The 18,963-nt window shown below is 46.5% G+C and overlaps 1 protein-coding gene and 1 long non-coding RNA gene across 2 annotated transcripts in view; one reads left to right on the top strand and one right to left on the bottom strand.

Annotated features, from left to right (window-relative positions):
* Positions 1 to 410: 410 nt before the first annotated feature.
* YY1 (YY1 transcription factor) overlaps positions 411 to 18,963 on the top strand; it is a 33,538-nt gene continuing 14,985 nt past the window's right edge. The window contains exons 1-2 of the mRNA XM_077910585.1: positions 411 to 1,179; positions 18,199 to 18,361. Coding sequence (XP_077766711.1) covers positions 513 to 1,179; positions 18,199 to 18,361 — 830 coding nt within the window. The 5' untranslated portion in view covers positions 411 to 512. The remainder of the gene's footprint in view (positions 1,180 to 18,198; positions 18,362 to 18,963) is intronic.
* Positions 2,523 to 8,415, bottom strand: LOC144321143 (uncharacterized). Its single transcript, XR_013386880.1, has 2 exons — positions 8,066 to 8,415; positions 2,523 to 2,813 (listed from the first exon to the last, which is right to left on the bottom strand). It is a non-coding gene; the product is annotated as an uncharacterized LOC144321143 (long non-coding RNA).

Raw genomic sequence — 18,963 nt, forward strand, 5'->3', positions numbered from 1 at the left:
CCGATTGGCGGAGGGGGCGGAGCGAGAGGGCCGGCGGGCGAGTGGGAGCGAGGCGGGGCGGGCCGAGGCCAGCGCGGAAGTCTCGCGAGGCCGAGGCTGAGCGGAGTGTGGCGGCGGCGGCGGCGGCGAGATCTGGGCTCGGGGTGAGGAGTTGGTATTTGTGTGGAAGGAGGCGGAGGCGCAGGAGGAAGGGGGAAGCGGAGCGCCGGCCCGGAGGGCGGGAGGAGGCGCGGCCAGAGCGGGCGGCCGAGGCGCGGCGAGGCGGGGCGCCGGGGCGAGCAGCGGCCGAGCGAGCGCGGGGCGCACCGAGGCGAGGAGGCGGGGAAGCCCGCCGCCGCCGCCGCCGCGCCCGCCCCTTCCCCCCGCCGCCCGCCCCCTCTCCCCCCGCCCGCCCGCCCGCCCGCCGCCTTCCTCCCTCTGCCTTCCTTCCCCACGGCCGGCCGCCTCCTCGCCCGCCCGCCCGTAGCCCCGGAGCCGAGGCCGCCGCGGCCGTGGCGGCGGAGCCCTCAGCCATGGCCTCGGGCGACACCCTCTACATCGCCACGGACGGCTCGGAGATGCCGGCCGAGATCGTGGAGCTGCACGAGATCGAGGTGGAGACCATCCCGGTGGAGACCATCGAGACCACGGTGGTGGGCGAGGAGGAGGAGGAGGACGACGACGACGAGGACGGCGGCGGCGGCGACCACGGCGGCGGGGGCGGCCACGGGCACGCGGGCCACCACCACCACCACCACCACCACCACCCGCCCATGATCGCGCTGCAGCCGCTCGTCACCGACGACCCGACCCAGGTGCACCACCACCAGGAGGTGATCCTGGTGCAGACGCGCGAGGAGGTGGTGGGCGGCGACGACTCGGACGGGCTGCGCGCCGAGGACGGCTTCGAGGACCAGATCCTCATCCCGGTGCCCGCGCCGGCCGGCGGCGACGACGACTACATCGAGCAGACGCTGGTCACCGTGGCGGCGGCCGGCAAGAGCGGCGGCGGCGGCTCGTCGTCGTCGGGCGGCGGCCGCGTCAAGAAGGGCGGCGGCAAGAAGAGCGGCAAGAAGGGCTACCTCGGCGGCGGGGCCGGGGCGGCGGGCGGCGCGGACGCGGGCAACAAGAAGTGGGAGCAGAAGCAGGTGCAGATCAAGACCCTGGAGGGCGAGTTTTCGGTCACCATGTGGTCCTCAGGTGAGCGCCGGCGCGCGCCGGCCCCCGGGATGTTTTTGTTTTGAAGGGAAGCCATGTTTTATGTGTGTGATGGGCGCCGCCATCTTCTTCGCAGGGCAAGTATGGCGGCCCCAAAAGATGGCGGGCCGCGGCGGGGGCGGCGGGCGGCGGGCCGGCGGGCCGAAGATGGCGGCGGGAGGCGCGGCGCCGCCCGCTAGGCCGCAATGGCGTAGTTTCCCCGGGCGGGGCGGCCGCGCGGCGCGGGGCGGGGCGGCGCGGCGCAGCGGGGCGGGGCGCGCTCGGGCCAACGGACGGCCGCCGGCCCGTTGTCCCCCGCCCCCGCCCCCACCCCCACCCCCGCCCGGCCTGCTCCCCGCGAGGCCGAGGGTGAGGGCAGGGGTGGGGGTGGGGGCCCCCCGGCGGCGGGGCTGCGCCGCCCTCGCGCCCGGCCTGGCTGCTCGCCCGGGCCTGCCGCGGCCTTCCTGGGGGAGGGGGGCGTCCGTGCCCGCGCTCCGCCCCCTCCCCTCCCCTCCCTTCCCCTTCCCTTCCCCGGACCCTCCGCCGCTCCCGAGAGGCGGCTTCCGCTCCCACGCCCGGCGCGCGGGCCGGACCCTTCCCGCGGCCGCGCTCCCTGCGCTCGCCTCGCTGGGGCGGGACTTGGGCGGCACGTAGGGCTCGCGTGTGCGGGCTCCGCGCCGCCCGCCCGCGAGGTCCTCGCCCCGGCCCCCGCCCGCGGCACGTCGGGGAGCGGGTCCGCGGGGTCCGGAGTCCTTAACCCTTTGCGTTTGGGCAGCTTCCCTTGAGTGCTTGCCTCTGCGGAGGGAAGGAGCCGCGCAGCTGGGGACGTTTGTCACTAAAGGGGCACGATCGGGCACCTGGCGTCGGTGCCCTCTCTAGTGGGTAGAGTGAAGAGAAAGATTCTAGAAAACCAGAGGAAATAACTGGGGCAAAAGGGACCTACTTGCGTGTTTTAAGGCCTCTCTCTATTTCACTTTACCACACACACACACACACACACACACACAAAAGCTGGATTTTTTTTTCTTCCCCTGGTCGGTGTCCTGTTGTTTTAGTCACACGCTCTCTAGTTAAGTTGCGCGATAGTAGATAGACTGAGGATGATCCTCCCGCGGCTGCTTCAGTCTAACACTTGCGAGGATTACCCTTAGTGCCTGGTTTGACTCGTAGGACCCTCCCCTCCCCTCCCCCTGGATACCGCAGGGCCGTTGTCAGAGCGGGGTGGAGCCTCAAAGTGCGATGACCCTTGAGTGAAAGGCCCGTTAACGATTGAGAAGAACCGGCGAAGTGGAAGGCGGAAGGCTGGCCTGGTTGTACCTCCTGAGATCAGGCCCGCGACGAGAGAACTGGCGTGGTTGGGTGGAGCTAGGACTCGGGACCGGGCGAAGGAACCCGAGGTGCTGCCGCAGTCTGCAGGTGTTCGGGCGCTGCTGTTGCGGGTTGGAGGGCCCCGTGGAGGTCTGAGTAGCGCGAGTTAACGAGCAGGTCTGTGTCTCGGTGAAGCCGGTGTGCTGACTTAATGGTGGTCGGAATACCTTGCGCAGGACCGGTAGCACGCACGCCGATGCTGTTGGAACTAAAGGCCATGTCTTTCCACCAATGTGTTACTGTTGAGGTGGCTGAATTCAGGGTCCCGTCTAAAATTAGATACCGATACAAAGATACCTTAACCACGTAAAGTTAAATTTACTTTTTCTCACGGTGAAGATGTGTTGGTCATAAAAGTTTAGAAAACCGGGGTATTTTATATATTCTGTATTTGGTCTTAACCAAATAGCCTGCCTACTTTTTCATACCCAGAAAACTTGGCAGGGATGGCTTTACTTGATGAAGTGATGTGTGTCAAGTCAGCCAGTCGGGGGGAGGGGGAGATGGTCTGAGGGGCCTGACTAATGGGAGTTAATTTACAATTAAGTCAGCATTTAAAAGTCATTACTTCCCCTGTGCAAGTGGCTGCTTACAGAGTTACACAGTTTGGGGTTATTTTAATGCCCATTTCTTTGCAGAGTTAGTTGTCTGGCACGTTAGAGTACTCTGTGCCTAAAGGTAGTTACAAATATCTGATGGCAGTAACGTAGTATGGCCTGTTTCCTCAGACATGTTTTGTGGTGAACTATCCCTCTTCCTTGTCCTTGTGGTTTGGAGTTATTACCAAAGAGAAGCTAAATAGTTTGTGATTAACTATGCACGTCCCAAGTTCAAATTCTGGGTATAGTGGAATCTTCGGAACTGAAGTGAGGTAATTGGTAATAGGTGGAGAAATCAGAGTAGATTAATTAAGTTGAATTTCTCGGTGTGTGTGTATTGACCGTGGTAGGCAGTATGCTCAGCGCTTTCACGGACTCCCATCTCCTGATCCTAGGCAAGAGTTTGAACAACACTGTGCTTTCATTAGAACAGCCCTTTAGGTGGGAATGGGCTGTGAGGGGACAGTTTTGCCTGAGTCCAAGCTGAGTTTGCTGAAGTCCTTATAAAAATAATTGTACACAGGGTATTCTCAGGGCTCTAGTTACTCCTTAGGACCTCTTGGCTAAAAAAAAAAAAAGTGAGAGCCAGCATGTTTCTGGAAACCGAATCTTTGGATTGTATGGGTTTCTTTTGCTTATGTGCTATCCTGCTCTAATTGCCCACAGAATCACAGCAATCTGCGTGATAGCCATCTTTTTAATGGAGCAATGGTAAGGGAATCTAGTGGTTCTGCTAGAGTAGTTTTAGACCTGGAAAGGTCCTTAGAGATAGGCTTTTTTCTTTCCCCCTTTTTAAGTGATATAATTTACGGGGGCACAGTTGAGTGGCTTCCACTGCATTCACCAGGTTGTGGGGCCATCACTGCTAGTTAATTCCAGAACATTTTCATCATCTCAAAAAGAAACCCCATGCCCATAAGCAGTCATTCCCCATTTTCCCTCTCTCCCCCGGACCCTGGCAGCCACTAATCTACTTCGTGTTTCTCTGGATTTGCCCATTCTGGACATTTCATTGAAATGGAATTCCTACAATCTGGTCTTGTGTGTCCAGCTTAGTCTGTGTTCAAGGTTCATTCGCATTGGGATCCCTGGGTGGCACAGCGGTTTGGCGCCTGCCTTTGGCCCAGGGCGCGATCCTGGAGACCCGGGATCAAGTCCTACGTCGGGCTCCCGGTGCATGGAGCCTGCTTCTCCCTCTGCCTGTGTCTCTGACTCTCTCTCTCTCTCTCTCTCTGTGTGACTATCATAAATAAATAAATATTAAAAAAAAGTTCATCCGCATTGTAGAGTGTATGTAATTCCTTTTTTAAGGCTGAATAAAATTCTATCGTTTAGATGCTAGAGCAGGACCTATATTTTCACACATGGGAAGATGAAGGCCCTGTGAGGCTGAGTGTGTTGTGGTGTTTTATCACACTTCAATTGTGTCTTAAACGTGCTTAATCCACTGCTTTAAGGCCCTTGTTTACTTCTGGGTTTTTTCCTGGCATATGATTAATGAACATTTCCATGTTGCCAAATGTAGGGCAGAGTCTCATTCATATATTTTTCCCTAGATTGTCATCATTATCGTATAGGAGTAACATCCTATTTTATAGAGGTTCCTATAAACTAAACCACTTAATCATTGGGCCGAGTAGGGAAGCTCATGCTAAAAACTGGGTATTTAAAACATTTAGCTGTTAGGTTTTTTGTTTTTTAAGATTTATTTACTTATTTATTTTAGAGAGAGAGGAGGGAGGGAAAAAGACTCTCAAGCAGACTCTCCACAGGCTCCATTTGGGATCTCACAACCCTGAGATCTTGACCTGAGCCAAAATCAAGAGTTGGATGCTTAACCAACTGAGCCACCCAGGTGCCCTTAAAACATTGTTTTGAGAAAAACCTAAGAAGGCTTTAAAATCTTGAGGTTTCAGTTATTTAGAAATTGTGACCTTCACTCAAGGCTGTTGGTATTTTACTTCTCTTTTGTTAGACCAAATATAGAAGTGCTTTATGCTGGATTGAGCAAAACCTCTAAGGCCAGAAAACCATTGATATTAAAATCAGTAAACTGAAAGAAAGTTTAAATTATCTGTTTCTTAGTTTTATATATTCAGAAAGTTCTAAGTTTGCTAAAAGTCACTAGTCCTATTTGCCTCTTTTGTGGGTTTTCCATTTCCTCCTTTTTTTTTTTTTTTTGTTTTTTTTTTAACCCGTGGTTTATCCTTAACTAGAGATGCCGTGCACATAAATTCCCATGGAGCCAAGCCACAGAAGTCCCCCCAAAATGATCTTGTCAAGCCTGTGATCTACATAGGGCAGTCTAAGTCCTAGATTCTGATTCCTGACAGGGTGTAGTTCTGAAAGCCTGGCTTGCTGAGACAGCTTCATTGCTGTCAGACTCTCCACTCCAGGGTATTCACCTCTATTTTTCCCTCCCACCATCAATAGCTGACTCCCCCTAGTGGGAAAGGAAAAATCCCTCTCAGGAAAAGGTCAGGGCTGCTGACCTACCTACAACCAGCATTTTAGGGTTTGAAAGAGAATAAATAAAATAATAACTTTAAAAACATGCTAGACTCCTGGGTGAATATTTACCAGAAACTTCCTACTTTTTTTGTTGTTGTTGAAGTGTGCTTAGTAAGGTGGGTTTAAGGCTGAGAAATTTAGGACCTGTAACAGGTTATTAGCAGCAAAAACAATTATTAGAAGGAATGTTTCTTAAGGTCTGCATTCCTTTGTTAACTCCCGATCTGCTCTTCCCAGGGGACCATTCTGTAAACTCTGCTCTTCTTCCCATAGGAGTATGTGAAAGTGAAAACTTGTTTTAACTTTTATTTTTGTTTTAACTTTTATTTATTTATTTATTTATTTATTTTTTTTTTTTAAATTTATTTATGATAGTCACAGATTGAGAGAGAGAGAGGCAGAGACACAGGCAGAGGGAGAAGCAGGCTCCATGCACCGGGAGCCCGATGTGGGATTCGATCCCGGGTCTCCAGGATCGCGCCCTGGGCCAAAGGCAGGCGTCAAACCGCTGCGCCACCCAGGGATCCCTGTTTTAACTTTTAAATGTGAATTTTTACCAGTGGGTTATATTCTCTAGTATTGTTGGGTAAACATTCAGACCTTGTATTTTTTAATTTGGCATCTGAAATGCTACTTGAGGTTTGTGATAATATTAATCTCGTTACTCTTAGCAGTATATTAGGAAGGTGTGTGAAGGTTTTAGACGTTAGTTAAGTGTAGTGTATGAGTTTGTACCTTCCTATGTGTGGTGGACTTAATTACAGTATACACAAGAGAACTGTCGCCTGTTCCTAAGTGCCTTGTGTTAGTGGGTCCCATTCTGTTTAGCTTTATGAGTAATTATCAATAACAACAAGCTCAGTGGTTTCTGGGAATCGTATTAGTAACAGCATCAAATTTCCACTTTAGAGGGCATTGACCAAACTCTCTTGCCTTAGAACATCTTCACTTTTGACCTTGGTTTCTTAGTAAAATGACTTAGAGTAGGAGGATCACTGAAGGCATTTCCAGTTCCTTTAGAACAAAGAAATTCTACTCCTTTCTGAACTCCTACATGACTGTAGGAAGCAGTATATACTCAACTTTCTTAAAGCAGAACGCTCAAATTTTAATGTGGCCTGGTGAATGAGGTATTAGGAACTCTTGAGTAAAATTCTTAACCATTCCATCACTTGAGTGTTACACAGTGGTCTCAGATACGATTTCACATGAGGACAATGTAAGTGGTTGTGAAGGACTCTTTTTTTTTTTTCTTGTGTAAGTGATTTCTCTTAAATGTAAGGAATGTGGAGTAGGGAAGGAGGCTGCTGTTGCTGTGCTGGAAACAATTGTTTTGGAGCCCGGACCCTGTCTCTTCCAGGAGAGTCCCAAACTACAGTAGAATTTCTAGTATCTCACAGGTGATCACACTCCCGAAAACACCCTGAAGTATCTTTCTCTTTTCGCAGTTCTCAATTCAATCCTCTCTGCTTCTTTTTCTTTTATGTTTTCTGGGAACTTTGAGGGAAAGAAGCTGCTGCTACTTCTCCAAGTTGACAGTTGGCTTTTAATTGCCTACTTTGTTGGTAACTCACAGTTTGTGCTAATACATATGGTTCCTATATTAAATAGATTTTCATAGATTCTTTTTAAAGATTTATTTTAGCGAGTGCTTGAGCTAGAGCAAGTGCACAAGTGGGGGGGGGGGGCAGGCAGAGAGAGAGAGAATTTCAAGCGGACTCCGCTTGAGCGCAGAGCCTGATGCAGGTCTGTCTCATGACCCCAAGATCATGACCTGAACTGAACCCAGGAGTCAGACAGTTACAATGGACTGAGCCACCCAGGTGCCCTGGTTTTTATATAGATTCTTAACAAAGACTAAATGCTGGGCAGCCTGGGTGGCTCAGCGGTTTAGTGCCGCCTTCAACCCAGGGTGTGATCCTGGAGACCTGGGATCGAGTCCCACGTCAGGGCTCCCTACATGGAGCCTGCTTCTCCCTCTACCTGCCTCTCTCGCGCACGCGAATAAATAAATCATTTAAAAAAAAAAAAAAAAAAGACTACATACAGACTTCTGGATCTCACGTCTGTAGATCTAAGGAGCGTACAATCTACACCTTCCTGAATTTTCTAAGACTTATCAGATGGCTTCAGTCCTCTGCTTTAAAACACCTCTGACACAACAATGTGAATATACTTAATGCCACCAAACTACAGGCTTTAAAATGGTAAATACTGTTTTGTATTTTCATGTATACACATACATACACACACGTCCTGCAGATGTCTCAATCACATTTAGTAAAATCCAAACTCCTGATGAGGCCACACATGATTTGGCCCCTGCTTTTTCCCTTCCTCACTCAACTCCCTCTATGCTCCAGCCTTAACCAGCTGACTTGCCATTCCTTGAACTTGTTTTTTGCTCTTACCTCTGCCTCCAGTGCGGTGACCCCGGAGGTTCATATTTTGTGCCGTCTTGTTCCCATCTCAGCCCTTCCTCTCTCGTCCTCCGCTCTCACTCTGTCTCCTAACCCTGTTTTATCCTCTTTGTAGCACTGTGAAATTATCTTGCTTTTTTTTTCCTTTTAACCTCCTTCTCTCTGTTTCCTCCAGAGACTAAGTGTGGGGCCTGTAACCCTGAGCCTTTTTTTTTTTTTTTTTGTAACCCTGAGCCTTAGATGGCACTTGGCATATAGAAGATTCTCAGTAACTGAGCGAATGAGCACATGAAAATCACACAGTAAGGTAGAATCGTGGCCTAGAGACCAGAATACGGTCCTCCTCTGACTGCATAGGTGGAAAAGAAGGATAAAGGGTGAGGAGAGAGGGTATGCAGGAGTGTTCCCTTTTTAGGAAAGGCGTGGACTACACAGTTGATCCTAGTTTCAAATCCTAGATCTGCAACTTAACAGCACTTCAGATATATGACTTGGCATTTCTGAGGCTTCTTTCTTTTTTTTTTTTTTTATTTTTATTTTTTTTCTGAGGCTTCTTTCTTAAAACCAAAAACATGGGGTTAGTATCTTTGAGGTTTTGTCTGCATTGAGGAATAAGACAGTTGCTGGCATGAAGCAGGTACTCAGTAAATGATAGGATCTCGTCTTAAGGTCTCTTGGTGGGGAAACGTGGAAATAGCCTGTGACTGATTTCTGCCTGTTACTTAACAGTTGGCTTTCCCCCATTTCCCCAGTGAAGGTTTGGGTGATGGTAGTGGTGAGTCGATGATGTCGTTTTTGCTGTAAGTCACCTAAAAGGTCAGACTGAAGCCAGCAGCCTAAGATGAAAGGTATGGAGGAACAAAACCTAGCCAACCCATATAGGTAAATAAATATGTAAATTGGGGAAAATAGAAAATCAAGATCACAGAAAAAAAGGGGGGGAAGAAGCATTAGGGTCAGCCCTCATGAGCTTCCTGGCAGGTGACATAAAAAAGGAAAGTGTACTACTGATAACTGATTCTAAGATGAGAAAAGCTTGTAGGGAAATCAAGCTTTTCTGAGGACTGAATTCCAAAGTAAACTGCTCATATATGAAGAGGACCACTGAGTACCGAGGCACAGATTCCAACCAGTATATTCATGTGGTGTCTTAGAACAAAGACTTCAAATGTAACCTAACTGAAGGCAACTCAGAATTTTCATGTTCTTTACAGGCTTATTCTCTTTTAAGAAAAGTTCAGCATTCTTTCACAACTGTTCAGCGTGGCACCTACTGTTCCCCTTAAGCCCAGGAGGGTAGGGAAAGTGGAACAAGGGTGTTCTGGCTCTCTCTTCCCTGTGTTCCCAAACACAGTGGCTCCCATTTAAAGCGTCCTCTGCTTTAAGGCTTATCGGTAGTCTTCTCTTTTTTAAGAAATGAGGAAACCAGGTGAAGTTTAGTGACAGGAGTGAAAGGCTTCTTGAAGGAAGTAGGTCTGTGCTTTGGAGAGCAGAGTGAATTGGGGGTGGTGGTGAGAGGTGGGCAGAGGGAAAGGTGTAGTTGTAGTTACCTTACACCTTTTCTCCCACATTGAGTAATATGGCCAGAGAGCCATATTGGTAGAAGTCGGGAGGGCTCCTCTTCCCTGGATTCGTAGAGTGCTTCCAGCCTTTCTGTTTAGTTCTTTAATCTTATCTTTTTAAAAAATATATATATATTTGAGTCTTTTTTCAAAGACTTATTTATTGACTTATTTATTTAAAGTATGGTCTGGGGCACCTGGAAGGCTCAGTGGTTGAGCGACTGCCTTTGGCTCAGGGTATGATCCCGGGATCCTGGGATCGAGTCCTGCATTGGGCTCCCCGTGAGGAGTCTGCTTCTCCCTCTGCCTATGTTTCTCTCATGAATAAATAAATAAAATCTTTTAATAAAGTACGGTCTACCTCCCCAATGTGGGGCTCAAAATCATGGCCCCAAGATCAAGAGTCGCGTGTTCTGCCGACTGAGTGCCTCACTGCTCTTTTTGACTGGAGATTATTTTAAGTCTCTTGCTTTGCCTCTCAAACTAGGATGGGAGTGATGACAGCTTTGGTAATATAGAACCAGACTGAATAGTTGAGAGATAGGGATAGGACAGGGGCTTATTTCTACAGGAGCCCATCTCCCCTCCCCATTATCTGTGGGCGTGCATTCCAAGACCCCCAGTAGAGGCCTGAAGCCACTCCCACTTCAAACTTAACTACTGAGGGGCACCTGGGTGGCTTTGTCGGTTAAGTGTCTGCCTTCCCAGAGTCCTGGGATTGAGCCCTATGTTTCGGCTCCCTGCTCAGTAGGGAGTCTGCTCCTACTCTCTGCCACCCCCCCCCCCCCAGTAAATATACAAAATCTCTTTTTTAAAAATTTAATTACTGATATAATAGCATAGTTATAACCATATGCTGTAATAAGTTATGTTAATGTGGTTTCTCTCTTAAAATATCTTGTGCTGCACTCATTCTTGTGATGATGAGATGATGAAATGCTTATGAGAGGAGACAGTAAGGAGAAGGTCCTCGAGGGACCATGGGAGGTAGCAGGAGAGGATCCTCTGCCCCCAAACCATTTGAATACAAAGTGTGTGCTCCATTTATAGGTGCTGTTGGCTAGGTTTTGTCTTTTCATCTTCCACCTGAAGCCATTTTACTTTGATCTGCTTGTTGTAGGTCATCTGCCTTTAGCCAGTATTAGTGAATACCGGAATCACCTGATCAGATTTGACTAGAAGGTCTTGTTACATTTTCTCCTTCCACACCACTCCTACCCCCTTTGAATGAGTGACCTATATTCTCAGCTTTTTCCAATTTGGAATTCTGAAATTTGGTTTTAATTTGCTTTTGTCCAGTTGTGTTCTGGTAATCACAATCATAAATTTAAGTTAAACTGGTTATAGAAACTCATTGCAGTGAAATTTCTCATGTAGATTAGCCCTGTCTCCCTGAAACAGTGGAGAGAGAATTAGCTAAGTCCTGTCTTCAAGGAAACTTCCATATACACACACACACACACACACACACACACACGTGTATAACCATTTTTAAAGGAGATTTAGATATTGTGCTTCCAAACATGCTTGCCTAGATGTGTATTCATTATTACCCTATTGCCAACCAGTAGGCCTACATACTTGACATTCAGAGCAGATCGCTTAACACCTTCTTCCCCCCTCTACAGAGCAAATCTGTTCTCACAGTCATTAGGAAATGAAAGGAATCAAATAATGGCCAGTGCAGAGAGGGGAAATTATATATCAGTAAAACATGTTTCAATAAAACTGTACAAAAAAGAAAAAAATTTCACTAATGTTTTTTGAACTAAGAGGGAAGCTTTTGTACATATGGCCTATTTTTGTAATAAAAATAATAGTTTCTCTTTTAGAGCATAATAAATTTATATTTGCAAAAACTTCCAAAGGTTTCTTTTGCAAAAATTAAATGACCAAAAAATAGCAGATATTAACATTCCTTTATCTGTTGTTTTAGTGTGTGTCCAGTTCTCAGTGGAAATGAGGTGGGATGCCCAGGTGGCTCAGTTGGCTGAGTGTCCCAACTTCAGTGCAGGTCTTGATCCTCAGGGTCGAGAGCTCAAGCCCAAGCCCTGCGTTGGGTTCCGCGCTGGATGTAGAGCCTACTTAAAAAAGGAAAGAAAAAATAATGAGGCAAATATTTTCTTTGATTTCTCTGACCATAAAACCAAGCATCTTTTGTCATTTCTTTAGCAGGTTTTTGAAAATTTTTTTTTTTTCTATATAGTTTATTTCCTAGCATTTTGTTGTTGAAGAGTTAATGACCCTTTGGTTGATTTCTGTGTGCTGGTCTTTGAGGAGTTTACCAAATTAATTTCCGTGTAATGCACTGTTTATTAAGGAATAAGTAACAAACGTGATAATGTGAAGTTTAAATAGATATCATGAAAGCATACAGCAGTTATTTAGAATGACCCAACAAAAGTTTTTTTTAGGGCAAGAATATTTTATCGCTGACATTGTTCAGAAGTGCAGGTATAGAGTGGTCATCAAAAGCAGATTGTCCTTAATCAGATTGTGATTTTATTATGTACAGACCTTGTAGTTATTGGCCTTACTCCGGACAGACTGGCTTGACTGTGTGTCACTTTCACTTGGTAAGTCACTGAGTACAGTTCTCCTGAGACCAAGCTAGTTTTCTTCCTGCATCTGGACATATCCCTTCAGTCTCCTTTGCAAAGTCATCTTCATTTAGCACCGGAGTTACCCAGGTGTTCATTCTGAACCCTCTCCTCTCTTTTTTTTTTTTTTTTCCAATAGATAATGTTATGTATTTCTCTTCAGCCCTGATTTCATTTATGTCCACATTTGCATATCCAAATATCTCCTTGAGGTCTGTCCACTAGGTGTCTCCCAGACACCTCAAATTAAAGCAGAGCTCCAGGTCCTCTGCTGCATTGTCTCTTCCCCCTTCCTCCAGTTTGGCTAATGACATCCTCCCAGAAATGCAAACCAGAAACCTAGAAGGCATACTTAACATCCTTTTCCACCCACGTTACCCCCCACCCATCTGATTCATTACCCAGATTTGTGGAGTCCTCCAAAATAAAACAATCTAACCTGTTTTAAAGACCTGCTGACAAATGTCTCTTTTGGAAGTAAATCCCATTATTGGGTAATCTCACAGAAGTTGTTCCTTGTTTCACAAAGAAAAATCTCCACTCTAGTTTAATCCTCTTTTCTTTTCTTTTTTCTTTTCTTTCCTTTCCTTTCCTTTCCTTTCCTTTTCTTTTCTTTCTTTTCCCTCCCTCCCTTCCTCCCTCCCTCTCTCTCTCTCCCTTTCTCTTTCTTTCTTCTTTCTTTCTTTCTTTCTTTCTCTCTTTCTCTCTTTCTCTCTTTCTCTCTTTCTCTCTTTCTCTCTTTCTCTTTCTTTCTTTCTTTCTTTCTTTCTTTCTTTCTTTCTTTCTTTCTTTCTTTCTTCTTTCTTCTTTCTTCTTTCTTCTTTCTTCTTTCTGTTTTATTTCTTCATGAGAGAGGCAGAGACACAGGCAGAGGGGGAAGCAGGCTCCATTCAGGGAGTCTGATGGGGGACTCCATCCCAGGACTTCGGGCGGGAACACTCCCAGAGCCAAAGGCAGCCACTCAACTCCTGAGCCACCCAGGGATCCCTAATCCTATTTTCGAAGTAAAATCCCAACATGTTGATGAAAGGTCAGTAAGCTTTTTCTATAAAGAGCTAGATAGTAGTGTTTTAGGTTTTAAGGCTATCCAAAAGCAACTAATCAACTCCAGTGTCACTGTAGCGGGAAAGTAACATATAAACAAGCATGGCTGGGTTTCAGTAGAACTTTATTTTAAAAAATAGGTGGCGGGACACCTGGGTGGCGCAATAGTTGAATGTCTGCCTTTGGCTCAGGGCCTGATCCTAGGATCCAGGATAGAGTTCCGCTTCAGGATCCCTGCGGGGAGCCTGCTTCTCCCTCTGCCTGTGTCTCTGCCTCTCTGTGTCTCTCATAACTAACTAAATAAATCAAATCTTATATAAATAAATATTAAAAGATAAAAATAGGTAGCATATGTGCACAGCATTGTCCATAGCAGCATTATTCACAGTAGCCAAAAGATGGAAACAACTCCTGTGTCTGTCAGTAGATGAGTGGACAAACAAAATGTGATATGTTGTCCATAAAGGAACATTATTCAGCCGTGAAAAAGAATGAAATTTTGTACATGCTACAACATGGGTGGGCCTTGGAAACATTATGCTTAGTGAAATCAGCCAGACACAGAAGGATACTGTTTGATGCCATTTATAAAAGATACCTAGAGTAGGCAAATTCATAGAAACAGGAAGTAGAAGTTATGGGGGGGAAGTTCTGTAATGGGTACCAAGTTTCTTTTGGTTTTGATGAAGTCTCAGGTGTAGATAGTGGTGATAATCACACAACATTGTGAATGTACTTGATGCTGCTGAATTGCACATTCACCAGTGGTTAAAATAATAAATACTATGCTCCTGTCTATTTAACCAAAAATGTTTTAAACAAGAGAAAGGAGGGGCACCAAGGTGGGTCAGTTGGTTGAGCATCCACCTCTTGATTTTGGCTCAGGTCATGATCTTAGGATCATGAGATCCAGCCCCACATCACTTTGGTGTGGAGCTTGCTTGAGATTCTCTCAATAAAAAAATAACAGAAAAGGAACTGTGAAAAATGAAAAATGTTGGGGGAAGATTGGCAGGCTGAGTCCAGCTCATGGGCTGTACTTGCAGACCCTAAAACTTGTCAGTCTCGACTTAGACTCCATACATGTAGTTCTGAGATGATAGGGACTATTCTCTGGGTGCTTGGTTTTGTCGAATGTTGGAACAAAGAACTGAGTCTCAAGCCTCAGCAAGCATTTCCTCATTTGACTTTGTTTGTGTCCTCCCCCCAAATTTATAAGTTAAAGTCCCCATCCCCAAAATGATGGTATTTGAAAGTGGGGCCTTTGGAAAGTAATTAGGTTATGAGGGTGGAGTCCTTCTAGTGGGATTAGTGCTCTTTATGTATAAAGAAGAGACACAGAAATGATGAGGCATGTCTCTGCCATGTGAGGGCACACCAAGAAGGTTCTGTTGACAAGCAAGTTCCTGAGGGCAGAGACTTTGTTTTGTTCCTGGTGTCTTGGAACAGTGCCAGGCATACACAGGAGACCCTCAGTTTCTATGTGTTGAACTGTGCAAGGAATGATTTAGCCAGTGGTTCCGTAAGCCTGAAGTCAAGCCGTCTTTCTGCCGTAGCACACTTGCGATGCAGCTCTCCTCACCCGTAGTAGCTTCCTCAGAGCAGCAGCGATCCTCAGCCTTGCTAGCATTCTTGTAGTAGAAGTACAAAACGTCAGTGAGGAAAATTAGCTTCCCTCCCTGTGTATTTCTGTAGCCCCTGAAAGTCCATGTGGTCATTCCTCATTTGGGAGGTTGGAGGGTGAAGGAATTCTCACAGCCCTGAGAAAATAATCGGATTACAGTGCAGAGTCCCAGCTTTCTAACTTAGGATCATTAACCACATTTCTTGTCCTTCATTAGTACATCTCACTATGATCTTCATCTTCGTCTGTAAAGAGGTTACCCAGGACATGTTGTTGAGATCCTTCTAGTTCCAAACTAGAGGCAATGGGCTTAACAGTGAAGAACCCGGGTCCGAGATCAGGGCTTCTGGCATTCACATCTACCCTTTACTGACTAGTTAGCCCTGAGCAAGTTACAGATCTCTCTGGGCCTCGGCTTTCTCCTGTGAAGAGTGAACTTGCTAATTTGCCCAGCTCTACGGCGATATGCGCAGTAAAGAAAATAGTCCCCTCACAGTAAACATTCGGTGAAATGCTGCTATTCTCTTCCTGGCAGTGACCTATAATGTTTTCTAAAATGAAAACTGGTAGGGGAGTCCAGTCCGGCTGGCTCAGTCGGTGGACCATGTGACTCTTGATCTCAGGGTTGTGAGTTTGAGCCCCCATTCAGTGTAAGATGAGTTAAAAATAAAATCTTTTGGGGATCCCTGGGTGACTCAGCGGTGTGGTGCCTGCTTTCAGCCCAGGGTGTGATCCTGGAGTCCCAGGATCGAGTCCCACATCTGGCTCCCTGCATGGAACCTGCTTCTCCCTCTGTCTGTGTCTGTGCCCCTCTCTCTCTCTCTCTCTCTCTCTTATGAAAAAATAAATAAAATCTTTAAAAAATAAATTAATTAATAAAATAAGATCTTTTTAAAAAATAATAAAATGAAGAGTGGTAGGAGAAGAGAGACATTTAAGAGTATCCTGTTCTGTGCTTTTCATCACTGGGAGTGGTTGATTGAACATGATAATGACCACTTCAATCAGGTGAACCTACATTCTACCTTTAAAAAAAAAGATTTGGGACACCTGAGTGGCTCAGCCAGCGGTTTAGCACCTGCCTTCGGCCCAGGGCATGATTCTGGAGTCCCGGGATCGAGTCCCCACATCAAGCTCCCTGCATGGAGCCTGCTTCTCCCTCTGCCTGTGTGCCTCTGTGTGTGTGTGTGTGTGTGTGTGTGTGTGTGTGTGTGTCTCATGAATAAATAAAATCTTAAAGATTTATTTATTTACTTGGGAGGGGCAGAGGGAATGAAACGCAAGCACACTCTGTACTGAGTACAGAGCCCAACACGGACTCCCATTTCACAACTCCAAGATCATGACCTGAACTAGTGGGAGGCTGACCTGACTGTACCACCCAGGCGCCCCTACATTCTGTCTTTATCTTGTCCTCATACCCTGATGTCAGAGATCCTGGTGATAAACAGCTAGGCATAGTTTTTTTATAGTGAGTGACGTCACTTAGAGGGTATGGTTTGTTTGGGTTTTGGTTTTGTGGAATTTTTGTTTTTAAGATTTTACTTTAGAGAGAGGGTACGCAGAGGGACGTGGGGAGGGCTGGTCAGAGGAAGAGAGAATCCGACTCCATGCTCAGCACACAACCCTACACCAATGTAGGGCCCCATCTCATGACCCTTAGATCATGACCTGAGGCAAAATCAAGAGTTGGACACTTAACTTACTGAGCCACCTAGACACCCCTTTTCATTTTATTTTTGTAACACTGGTGGAAAGGTAAGACTTGAACAAGCTAGTTTTCAATTCAGAAAGCTATTGTTACTGTTCTTTGTGAAACATTTTGATGGAGAAATAGAACATTTCAGTGAGCATGGAAAACTTTGGAGCATCTTTATTTTTTTGCTTTCAGCACCAAAGGGGTTGAAGACCAACCAGTTGGGCCTCTGTACTTCACCCTAGTGTCAGAGGCAAAACCAACAAAAAAAAAAATCAAAACAGCATGATTTAGAGTTTGTCAACATTGTTATCAAGAAATAATGTAGGAGTTCAAGGAAAAGGTAAGAATCTGAGGCTAGAGCAGTAGAATCAACAAGCTGTTGAAGAATCTCTCCTGCCAGATGTTTGTGAGTTAACCTGGGAAGAACACAGCCTGGTTGCAGTAGCTAGGGCATGTGCCTAGGAAAAACGGAAGGTCCAACTAGCTGTGTAAACTGGGACCAGGCAGCAAGGGACCCAGGATGCCAAGTTGAAGTATAATTTGTACCTCTGAAGGGTTCAAACCAGGTGAAAATATATCGGCTGCATTTTCTGTATCAGTTGATCCTTTATAGCATCATTACAGCAGAGAATGGAATTGGGAAGATAAATTAAGAAATTACAATAGTTGTTGAGGTTTGAGATAATAAGAACTAACTTGGTGGCAGTGGAACAAAGGGAGAAGACCTTTTAAAAATCAATAGGATTTGGTGTTTGGGATGTAGGAGATTAATTATGGGGGTCAGTATTCCCTTTTTTTTTTTTAAAGCCTCATGGGTTTGTGACAATAGTAAGACTGACAAGTAGAGATGTCCTACATTCTGTGAACACGTATTTATTGAAGGCCAACTCTGCAGACTGAATCAGGCTCTGGGGTTACCTGGGGATCAAATCTGACAAGGATCCCTATCCTCGTGGCTTTTACCATCTAGTGGGAGAGGCTGACTGTAGTTACAAACTGCTGTAATTATAAAGTGTCTGGGTATGAGCCATGGGGTTAGGGTGAAGGGCTGGGAATATTCGTGAGGAACTGAAAAGCCATCATATGGGAGCAAGGAGTGAGGGATAACAGCGAGAATGAGGGGCTGGAGGGGGGAGGCAGGAGACCAGCTACAAGGGTGAGGGCTGGGGCATCAGACTCAAGTCAGCATTGCCACGTTGCTGGTTAACAGGAAATGTGTAGGGTGGACTGAAAGTAGAACTCTGAGAAGTGGTGGGAGGAGAAGCAAGGAAGTTTGACAAGAAGCCAGTTTGAGAAGTGGGAGCAGAACCAGGCAAGTGAATGCAGAGTCAGGAATGGGGAACCTTCCTGATGGGCTAAGAAGGAGCACTTGCACAAAGGTCCGTTGGGCTTGACATCGCAGATTTTGGTGACCTTCAAGCAGAAACAGGATTTCAGGAGATTGAGGAGAAAGACTGGGTAATTAAGAAATAGGGCTAGTGGCTATAAATCACCCATTCCAGAAGCTGCTAATGAAAGCACATTTCGTAGTTCTTTATCTCCCCACATACATGTTTTTACTCCACTAAAATAATTAATCTTATGGTGTGTTTCAGATGAAAAAAAAGATATTGACCATGAGACAGTGGTTGAAGAGCAGATCATTGGAGAGAACTCCCCTCCTGATTATTCAGAGTACATGACAGGGAAGAAGCTTCCTCCTGGAGGGATACCTGGCATTGACCTCTCAGACCCCAAACAACTGGCAGAATTTGCTAGGTAAGCCCTAAGAACTTTCCTTTCTTTCTAATTACATAAAGTACTGGAGAGTCAGCAGCTGCGTTCTTTGTGTCTAAGTTACAGTGGTGGTTGGTTCATAGTCTTGCTCCAGGGAAACCTATGGAAACAAAAGCAGTTCGTTTTGTTTTTAGTGGTAACTTTGCTGTTAATGTGCATGGCACCATTTTAGATCCTGTAGACAGTGAGACGAAGCAAATAACCTCTTAATTCCGTAATTGATACTGCTTGTGAATGAATAAAATCAAAAAGAATTTGTTTGGAAACAGGGCCTCTTTGCACCAGCTCCTGGCCTCTCTGTAGACGTTGTAAGTTGGAGGGTGTTGTGCTGGAGTAAGCTGCAAGGGCTGGGTCGGTGCTGGACGGGCCCAGCTGAACCCTGGGAAGGAGTCATCGGTTCATATTTCAGTGTGTTATCAGTTAAGTTCCTGGGGTTTTGTTAATTTAAGCGGGCATGATAGAAAGAGATAAAAAATTCATGGTAGGGACCCCTGTGACCGGCCAAGGTGAGCAGTCAGGAAGATCTGGACCCTCTGGAAGCTTGTTTTTTTGCCCAAAGCAGGTTGGCTCCTGCAGAAGCCTCT

This window comes from Canis aureus, chromosome 9 (assembly GCF_053574225.1).
Source record: "Canis aureus isolate CA01 chromosome 9, VMU_Caureus_v.1.0, whole genome shotgun sequence".
In the NCBI taxonomy this organism is placed as follows: Eukaryota; Metazoa; Chordata; class Mammalia; order Carnivora; family Canidae; genus Canis; species Canis aureus.